General features: G+C 38.0%; 3 protein-coding genes across 3 annotated transcripts; 1 reads left to right on the top strand and 2 right to left on the bottom strand.

Annotated features, from left to right (window-relative positions):
* Window positions 1-502: 502 nt before the first annotated feature.
* Window positions 503-3,756, bottom strand: LOC139771001 (small ubiquitin-related modifier). Its single transcript, XM_071703393.1, has 5 exons — window positions 3,584-3,756; window positions 3,329-3,397; window positions 3,157-3,234; window positions 1,789-1,860; window positions 503-1,455 (listed from the first exon to the last, which is right to left on the bottom strand). Exons 1-5 carry the CDS (start codon window positions 3,596-3,598, stop codon window positions 1,396-1,398), a joined length of 294 nt encoding a protein of 97 aa, XP_071559494.1. The 5' UTR covers window positions 3,599-3,756; the 3' UTR covers window positions 503-1,395.
* A 146-nt stretch (window positions 3,757-3,902) lies between these two features.
* Window positions 3,903-6,869, top strand: LOC139770997 (tRNA (carboxymethyluridine(34)-5-O)-methyltransferase alkbh8). Its single transcript, XM_071703387.1, has 8 exons — window positions 3,903-4,054; window positions 4,220-4,411; window positions 4,483-4,714; window positions 4,798-4,920; window positions 5,014-5,214; window positions 5,521-5,900; window positions 5,975-6,130; window positions 6,281-6,869. The coding sequence occupies exons 2-8, from the start codon at window positions 4,280-4,282 to the stop codon at window positions 6,848-6,850; spliced, it is 1,794 nt and encodes a 597-aa protein (XP_071559488.1). The 5' UTR covers window positions 3,903-4,054; window positions 4,220-4,279; the 3' UTR covers window positions 6,851-6,869.
* Window positions 6,870-6,871: 2 nt separating this feature from the next.
* Window positions 6,872-9,468, bottom strand: Rrp45 (exosome complex component Rrp45). The gene is made up of 9 exons (XM_071703389.1): window positions 9,233-9,468; window positions 9,043-9,122; window positions 8,778-8,872; window positions 8,467-8,689; window positions 8,172-8,389; window positions 7,810-8,037; window positions 7,507-7,634; window positions 7,191-7,276; window positions 6,872-7,080 (listed from the first exon to the last, which is right to left on the bottom strand). Exons 2-9 carry the CDS (start codon window positions 9,106-9,108, stop codon window positions 6,913-6,915), a joined length of 1,212 nt encoding a protein of 403 aa, XP_071559490.1. The 5' UTR covers window positions 9,109-9,122; window positions 9,233-9,468; the 3' UTR covers window positions 6,872-6,912.
* Window positions 9,469-9,631: the final 163 nt, after the last annotated feature.

Raw genomic sequence — 9,631 nt, 5'->3', positions numbered from 1 at the left:
AATTATTATGTATGTGTGCGTAATGTTCATACATACGTTGCATAATTTTAATAATATATTATTATATTGACTCCACGAATTTTATTCGAAATGACCGCAATCGAAAGCTTACATTATATTGCTGAAAATTAAATGCAACCCCTCTAAAGATGTTGCTCGATGATATACTTACAATCAATAAATAAATTTAATATAAAATATTCATTATTTTAAAAGGTATCCTATTTTATTACTGTTTCAGAAATAAAATATATACATATAAGTGGAACATGTAGACTAAAAATAATGATACATAACTTGAGTATGCTCTATCGAATAAACCTATTAGCAGCTCGGTCCAGACATTACTGAGATCCGATAATCTCAGATCTCAGCTACTCCGCGTCTTTCTGAACATCCCAATTCGGAAGAGAGTAAATCTTAATTAGCACACGCAGCAGTTTAATAGATTCTCTGCTCCATCTTCTCCATTAAAAAATTTTTTTAAAAAATTATTACACAATCTTTTTTTTGGTATTTATTTTATAAATCTGAGATACATGGCTTTTATATCCATATGTTTATACATATAAATTTGGTATTTTTATTGCAAAGGTAAGCAACATTACGATTGGGGAAAAACTATCTGCAAACAAATTTTTCTGGAGAGCATTTATATTTATTATTATTATTATGCCGAAAGTGTATGTATTACGGTTAGTAAAAACTAAAATTGTTGTAAAACTGTCTAAGAGAATAAAGTGAATTATGCCAATAAATGCTTCCAGGCTTAAGCGCGATGCAAATTTCTCATTACTGTTACAGTCATTCAAACGCGAAAGTTTTACAATCCCTACTTTTATTGTACCTTAAACGTAACACAATTTCGTTACATCATATACACATCCTTTCCTGTATTTGTAAAAAGGAGTAGGAGAGAAACAGAAAGAAGATCAAAGAAAAACGTGAGATTTTCAGGGACAAGTTCGAGCAAGGCAGAGAGCATTGCGAATGCCAAATGCATTTATAATGGCGTACAATTCAATTATTCTATTTCTGAGAATTGCCCTGACGGACACACATGGAAATGGACGCACAGTATGCAATATTACGTGATTGCCCGCACGCGTTTACAAAACGATCCGGGGATTCATTGTCCAATCTCCCCGGATGGTTCGCCTCGGTACAGGAATGTTAGACAACACATTTTACAATATCATATGTGAAATCAGGAAATTACATCTTGTTTAATCACTTGTATGTGTGTGCATATTAATATGCGTATGTGTGTATGTGTATGTGTGTATGTGTATACTATGCATACTTATAAACTTGTCCATCTTTTTTTTTTGTTACAATAGTCACTTTCACTTTATAAAATATTAGAACGAAATGATCCTCCTCTTCCTAACTTAGTTAACGACCACCTGTTTGCTCTTGATATACTTCAATGACATCGTCATTTTCCATTTCAAGCTGAAATTAATGCGGATCCTATTAAGAATACTTTCAATACCAGTTAAAAGTTATCATTAATAAGTGTATGACATTTAGATAAATACTATCTATTTCTATATATATATATATATATTTATATATAGAAAATATTCCTTAATTCATGTTTCATATAGTTTGTATTTCTTTGATTCTAAGTCCATCTTTCAAAATATTATAGATATTTTACAAAAATGTTCATACAATAAATTCTTGACTTACAACTGATTAGAAATTAAGATCTTTACTTCCACAAAGTAAAATTCAATTTATTCTCCCACCAATTCCAAATGGGAAACCGTGAAATTGATTTACCTGCTTTGGTGTTTCATCATCGTTGATTCTTTTACCGTCAAAGAGAAACCTAAGCGATGTCATAGGTACACCCTAAACAGAATTAAAATCGTGTGAAGAATATTGCATTAAAAAAATGTCAGAAGATACATTTTACAATCTAGTACAGAAAATTTCGCATATCATGTTACAAACTGGAGTATTCATTTTTCAAACAATTTACATTTGAAAATTGCAAGACGATCATTGTCATCAAATAAAGATAAACAATTCTCAATGCGTCAATAAACTGAAACGAAGTTATCTAATCTAGGGCTGGTCATCGGCCGGTATTCATAATTAGATCTTATTTCAAGACCGTCTTAAGTAATATCTTAAGATACTAATACAACTAAAAAAAAAAAAGAAATTTAATCAATCAGAACAGAGGAAACTGATCTCAAGTTTAGTAAATTTTGCTCTGATTGGTCAAATTTCAATCCAACCTCAATCCCAATCCGTAATCTGATACGGGCATTAGGATGGTCTTAAATATAAGAACCGACTATGAATGCCGGCCATAGTGAAATCTTATATACGCATACATATATATATATAGGGTATATATACAGGGTGTCCCAGACCTACCACCCATTAATGGCAGATTCCAGAGATCATTTTGAGACGAAAATTCTAATGCCAAAATGCTGAAACTATGATAATTTTTAAATGAGAAGTGTTGAAAGTTCAGCAATCAAATTGTCCAAAATTTGCGCGCTCATGTCACGTTACATAGGGCGTTTTCCAGCAAGGGACATGGGTGACACAGTGAATCATCCTTGTTTAACATTTGCGAACAACAAGGATGGAATGATTCACTGTGTTACACTGTGTCTCTTGTTGGAAAACGCACATAGTAGTTAAAGGTGAAGCACATTTTCTATCTATATTAGTTTCAAGATAGAATTGATACGCTTGAAAACACCTTCACTACCGTGCAATATGACATGACTGAGCGCACAAATTTCGAACATTTTTATCGATCAACTTTGAACACTTCTCATTTAAAAACTATCATAGCCTCGGCATTTCGATATGAAGATTTTTGTCTCAAAATGGTCACAGGATAGCCATCAATGGGTGGCACGGCAGGTCCGGAACACCCTGTATATATAAGATCGTCTTAAATTTCGTCTTCAGACATTCCATAGTCAATAAAACGAGTCGTACAGCGTCTAACGATAAACTTGAGATGACCTTAGATACAAGATCCGAATATGAAAATCACCCTAGGTATTCTAGCATCTATTTCTCCATTAGTCTATGTTCTTATCGCGTTGCTTCTTACAAAATTCCACGTGCGGCACGTGACGAGCGCGAGCGAAAAATAATAAAACGATGGAGACCTACCACGCGATCACTGTAGGACTTCTTCAGCTTGCCCATCTGAGTGGTCATCTTTACCCTAAAGTGAATTTCGTTGCTGTCCTGGAAAGAGAAAAAAGCGGAATTTCAGCGGGATCTTGCGCGACGCGCGATAATTGCGGAACAATCGAGGAAGTTTTTGGCATGCATCGCTTACGTTTCCGACGACTTTCAGCTTGATGTACTCTGAATTTGCGTCGCCTGGACCGGCTTCGGGCTTTTGTTCCTAGTGGCACACGCGGAAAGGTTAGAATGCTAAGTTTAAACTCTCTCTCTCGCGCTCGGCGAGATCGCGGTGCGGGACATTTTCCCGGCGGGCCGCCGATCGTCTCGCCGGCGGCGTCCGCGGACGCGGGATCGCGGCGCGGCGAGATCGCGGGGACGCCGGATCGCCCGTACCCGGGCTGCTTACCTGATTGTCAGACATCGTTATTCAATTAAATTACACCAAACTTTCTTCACCACGCGCCAGAAACGCTAACCAAACACAAGCTCCGCAATATGGCGCTGTGCTTTTGTCAGTTTCACAGTCTACTCGCTTCTTGTGCCGGGACTGCCGAGAGCGAAAGAACCCGTAACGGTCGCGCCGTTCGCAAACGCATCCGTTTTTCTCTCGCGACGCGAGTCGAGTTATGTTAGGTCAGGTCAGGTTAGGTTATGGAGGGGAAGGAGGCCACGGTTTATGGCGTTTATATACGAATTCCTTTAGGTGGTCGCCACCAGTCGCCACTGGTCGCGTTCTTCAGAATACATTTTCTTTCTCTCTTATTTTCGTATTCCGTGCCACAAATTGTACAATTGAGGTTATGTATCGAAAATTATCTTGTAGGTTATGTTGTTAAAGATTAAACGGATTGTAAAGGAATATCTGGAATATGATATGGTATGTAAAAAGAAGTTTTAGTTTTAGATTATTTCTCCGCTTATTAAATACCGCATATATACATATTTATGAATAAAGAACTTAATTAAAAAAGATATTTAATTTATTAATAATTTATTTTTAACTTTTACTTACGAATGAGATAATCAACTTCCCTTTTCGCAGAACTAATGAGGCGGCACGATAAAGTCCCTTTCTCTTTGAGGCATTTAAACATTGAAAATTATGCCTTTGAGTGACGAAACGAGTGTTGCGATCGAAGCGAGGAAGGACAGGAAGAGTGTACGCAAACAGAAACGTGCTCATCACAGACTGCTCAGAGATATGAACATCAAATGTACCGAGCAACCTACGCAGGTAAACGTCCTGATATATTAGAATACGGAGTTGTTGTATCGACGACTGGTTGAGCTTGATATTCCACGCAGCACCTGATGATTTGCAACGGCGGCCTGGTTACCGGTATCAAGAGAGAAACGTTGCAATGTGTGTTAGACGCCCTGATCTCCAAGTATACTCTGATAATGCCAGCTGGCAAGTCGTACTGCTTCGTGACGTGCAACTCGAGGGAGGACGCGACATGCGTGTACAATTACATTCACGGGCGCATTAAGCTTCCCGGCCAGAACGGCCCGTTATATGTATGCTATACTGAAACAGGTGTACTGTCGTGATAGAATTATATGTAATGCCAATTATAATTCGGAATCCCTTTATGTGACGATTTGATGCTCTCTCTTTAGTTTCCACCACGGACTACGTTACGTCCGATTCTACATTTCCTCCTGGTCTCACGTTAATAGAGAATTTTATAACGGAGGAGCAAGAGGAAACTCTGTTAAGAACGCTCAATTGGGACGAATGTGGTAAAGACTTACGATGTGATTGAATGAGAGCAATTAAGAAAAGGCAGCTTAAAGGAGATCGTTTTACATTTTCTTTTTTGACTGCTGTTGCAGAATCTGTATCGTCGCAACTGAAACACAGACAAGTAAAGCATTTTGGATACGAGTTCGAGTATGGCACGAACATGGTGGATCCTGACAAACCTATCCCGCCGATTCCCCAGGACTACAAATTTCTGCAAACTCTATTCGACAAGCATGGTCACAAATACACTTACGATCAGTTGACCATCAACAAATATCTGTCTGGACAAGGTAGCACCTCAATACCTCCATAAAATTATACTTTCCTAAAAATTTAAACAAGGTAAATGATATTTCGTCGATTAAACATTCTGGTTTCTTAATAATATATTGACATCAATTCATGTAAATTATAATAAATTCAATATTTTAATCGTAAAATTAAATACAATTGAGAATTTACCATATAGCAGCAATTATTTTTTTTTCACTCATCAATTGAAAACGATCATAACGAATAATTCTAATAAATACGCACAAGTTTATGGACTTGATTTGGACAGTAAACTATATTATAATGATTTCCGATTATTCCAGGTATACCATCGCACATCGACACGCACAGCGTCTTCGAGGACACGATATTATCCCTGTCACTTGGATCCGCGTGCGTCATGAACTTCAAGAAGGATGATCGGAAGATCGATGTTCTCCTGCCAGCCAGATCTCTGTTGATTATGACGGAAGAAGCGAGGTACGCGTGGATGCACGGCATCTGTCCTCGTCACAGTGATATAATCAAGACAGAAAATGGGACCACGACGCGGGAGCGTGGTACCAGGGTGTCCTTCACCTTCAGGAAAGTCCGACGGGGCGAATGCTGCTGTGATTTCAAAGACTACTGTGATACCGCGAAACGTGATACTTTCATCGATGCCAAGGCGGCGTCGGGATTGGAAAATTCATATGTACACAAAGTGCGTGGATTAAATTCCTCAAAGCTTGCGAATATTTTATTTCTTTATTACTGAAACTATGTGTGCTCTCACAGGTTTACGAGGAAATATCTAATCACTTCAGCGAGACACGACACAAACGATGGCCCAACGTAACTAAATTCCTCGAAAGTTTGGAAGAGGGCACATTGTTGTTGGACGTGGGTTGCGGAAACGGCAAGTACCTTTGCGGAGATCAGAATGTATATAAGGTATTTTCTACTATTTCAATTATTCCAGATATTTAATTATATAGGCATATATAACTAGAGACGAGGTTGAATGTACACGTTGAAATTTAGTTTGGTTACGCATTATACCTTTTCGAGCCAAGGCATTATTAATCCCGAAGATTATTTTAGATGGGATGCGATCACAGTTCCGGATTGATGGATATATGTCGCAAGCGAGGCTTCGAGGTTCTTCAGTGCGATTGCCTGTATCTGCCGTATAGAGACGATTCCGTGGACGCGGCGATCAGCATTGCAGTTATTCATCATCTGTCGACTCGGGAACGAAGGCAACGCGCCATTTCCGAGATGATTCGAGTGCTGAGGCCAAGAGGGACGTGCTTGATCTACGTGTGGGCGATGGAGCAACGCAAAGATTCCTCGGATTCGCTTTATTTGAAGTACGGCAAAAGAAGCAAGGAGACGGAAAAGGCCGACCGAAGCGGAATCAATCAGAGAATCTCCGAGTGTCACTTAACGTTACCGATACACGAAAACAGAACGAACTTCGATCACAGTGACATGCTGGTTCCATGGAAGAAGAAGAGCGGCGAATGTTTTCTGAGATATTATCATGTATTTCGGGAAGGCGAGCTCGCGAAACTGTGCATGGAAATACCCGCGGTCTCGATCAAGAAGGTGTACTACGACCAAGGCAATTGGTGTGTGATTTTGGAGAAATGTACAGAGATCGTGGAATAAAAACTAAATTGACATCTGACCTAATTTGATCTTCCAAATTTATTATATATTTTTGAACGAATCTAGGCGTTATCTCCTATCTCTTTTTCTTCGATGTCTATTAAGTCTATTACTGGAATCTCTTTTTTTTCCGGAGATGGCGATTTGACGAGAACTTGATCGTCCGAATCAGATGTCCAATCGTGTGTCCAATCGTAATCATCACGATTTTCTTCTTTTTTAAGTGAATCCTGCAAGAACATTAAGAAATTATTACATTATTATTATTAGTTACCAATTTGAGCTCAAAAATAATAAGGAGATTATTGCAATACTAAATACATTCCTTCTTTGTACTTACGTTGAAAACGGGTACTAATTCAGCAGATCCTTCTTTGTGTTTTATGATACGGCTCTTGTCCTCATCCTCCACTTCCATATAATCATCTGTAAAATTAAATTATTTACTGTATTTTATACATCATAAATAATTAAAATTTAATTGACCTTTAATTTTAATTCTTCAATTTAATAAATATTAATTTTAATTAAATAACTATTTAAAAAAATTAAAGTTAATTTACTTCGATTTGTAATATAAGACAATCTAATTAAAAAAATTTTTTAATTTTGATGTCTACATATTAAACAAGAGAACAATTGAATGAAATATATACCTTCGACTATAGCTGTTGCGTCCCATTTACGTAATTTAATACTAATGTGATCGCCAATCGTTGTCGTCAGCTTATTCACTTGAATGCTCTCTTTAAATCTGGATATGTTGCTGTCATCTTTTTTGTACCTATAGAGTTTTTAGAATGCTTTATTAATTTTCAAAAAGTCAGTACCTTTATAAACTTATTAAAGATCACCCATGAATATTTAGATTTAATTATTTATTACATTTTATATTCATAAATATGTTAAAGTTGAATCGATATACAATATAAATAAGATGTGTTCGAGGGCAAACGTACCGTGATTGTACATCCTTGATTACCGCCTCCTTGATCTGATTCACTAAGTTTGTTGCGTAATTAGCCGCGTGATTAGAAACAGCTGATATGACATCCTCGATCGTCATGGTCTTCGTTAAATAATCGAAGTGCAAGCTACAAAGTTCTCTATAAGAGTTTACACCGAGAGTAAGCTCGGCGACACCAAGTCTTTCTTCCGTGTAAGTGGGGTCCATTATGGTGTTGCCACTGTGAAATTCACTTAGATTTCATATTACTCGCGCCACATGGGCTACAAACTGCTGAATTTTATCGATGTATTTTTCAAGTAAGAGAAGATTTCTTTGTATCTTGTGTATATAAATTTGGCTTGCCCAACCAACCTCTTGAAAGTTATGAAGGATATGCAGACCGGATAATGAAACAACGTCAACGGCAGAAAATCTTTCTCGGAAGCCGGATGTATGATGACTTCCTCGCCGGTCGACGTGACGTCCGGCCTATGGAAATGCATAAGGGCGGCGAGTGTCGCGATAGAGGCGCAATCCACCAGATTTCCATCGTGATTTATGATATTAACGTCGATTCTTAAATTCCACACCTAAATGAAGGAACTCATAAGTACATATATCTACATTGTTGTGTAATATTTAATGACGTCAAGCGTTCTCCAGTGACCTTCTTATCTGCTACAATACAGAGAGACTCCAGGTCTATACACTTTGAGTCCTTAAAACATTTCTCCAGCTGCCTACTGATCAGTATAGCCGCCTCGGACTGTCTACCGCTCTCGAAGTGTTGCGCCGCTAATGGAGTGAGTTCGACATTTATGCGTATCATGCCTTCGTTGGGACGAGACGTTTTTGGCTGCTGTATGTCGCACGATACCTGTGCCACTGCTCTGTAAAGGGATTTCTCTTCTCAATGTATATACTCACTTTTGCATACTTACTAAAAATAATCTGTATATGTCGTTAAATAAAATTCACCTTGTATGTCCAAGCGACACCATGCAACATCCCCAACTGGAGCCGAAGTAGATCTTCACCGGACGCGGTTCCAATAATTTTCGACCGTCCAACCTCTGAAATATAACAGATTTATTGTAAATATTATTATTACATGTGCAACTCTATATGAAGAACGTAACTTTAAGCATATTCCAAGAATTTACATCGTTAAATAAACCTTTAAATAATATAAATTATAATTGAACTTTTAACTAATAAATTTATAAGGAAAGTATGTAGTTACCGTTTTCTCCTCTACACATTTGTTTGTAAAATTTCGTTCGCAGTTAGTAAGAGGAGTCTCCTTCATCTTTCGAAAATTTCCTTTACAACAAGAAAGCACTGAGACTCGCGGTTCTATACGCGATAAATAATTTGCAGTTCGAAGTTTGTTTATGATAGCTTTATAAATAAACGTCACGTGCGAAACGAACCGAGAGTTCAAACAACGTAGACGGGCGGCATTGCTAGATCAATCAGAAATGGTCCTCTGTTGAATTGTCCAATTTGGCGACGTGGGCAATCGAGTACCATTCGATATCGGACAATTCGGACATTCCATGCGATTGTTCGACTTCCCGGAATTTCCGGCTGATTTCTATCGAATTCCGGAATCCGGAAGTGTCCGGTAAAGGATATGTGCGGATGTCATCCGGTACATTCTCCGGTATGTATCGCGGATCGCGTTTACATCCGAAAATAAACATAAATAAACATAAATAAACATCTCCCGCGCTCTTCGAGATACGAATTGGACACTTTGGACGTATGATCGAATGCGTGTCGCGCATCGCGCATATGGAGATGGAGGCTGCATTCCGATATTCACTGTC

Source organism: Temnothorax nylanderi, unplaced genomic scaffold (assembly GCF_030848795.1).
Source record: "Temnothorax nylanderi isolate EJ_2023f unplaced genomic scaffold, tnyl_v1.0 TNYL_tig0035_pilon, whole genome shotgun sequence".
In the NCBI taxonomy this organism is placed as follows: Eukaryota; Metazoa; Arthropoda; class Insecta; order Hymenoptera; family Formicidae; genus Temnothorax; species Temnothorax nylanderi.
This window is presented reverse-complemented; position numbering and strand designations above follow the sequence as displayed.

Excerpts from the sequence above, each read along its gene's own strand:
- LOC139770997 (XM_071703387.1), top strand. The coding sequence starts at position 4,280 with ATGCCTTTGAGTGACGAAACGAGTGTTGCGATCGAAGCGAGGAAGGAC. Across the intron at positions 5,215-5,520 it reads CAAATATCTGTCTGGACAAG|GTATACCATCGCACATCGAC; the intron begins GTAGCACCTCAA and ends CGATTATTCCAG. Across the intron at positions 6,131-6,280 it reads GAGATCAGAATGTATATAAG|ATGGGATGCGATCACAGTTC; the intron begins GTATTTTCTACT and ends AGATTATTTTAG.
- LOC139771001 (XM_071703393.1), bottom strand. Across the intron at positions 1,861-3,156 it reads AGTCCTACAGTGATCGCGTG|GGTGTACCTATGACATCGCT; the intron begins GTAGGTCTCCAT and ends AATTCTGTTTAG. Across the intron at positions 1,456-1,788 it reads ATGATGAAACACCAAAGCAG|CTTGAAATGGAAAATGACGA; the intron begins GTAAATCAATTT and ends CATTAATTTCAG.
- Rrp45 (XM_071703389.1), bottom strand. The coding sequence starts at position 9,108 with ATGAAGGAGACTCCTCTTACTAACTGCGAACGAAATTTTACAAACAAA. Across the intron at positions 7,635-7,809 it reads ATCAAGGATGTACAATCACG|GTACAAAAAAGATGACAGCA; the intron begins GTACGTTTGCCC and ends AAAACTCTATAG. Across the intron at positions 7,081-7,190 it reads AATTAGTACCCGTTTTCAAC|GATTCACTTAAAAAAGAAGA; the intron begins GTAAGTACAAAG and ends ATGTTCTTGCAG.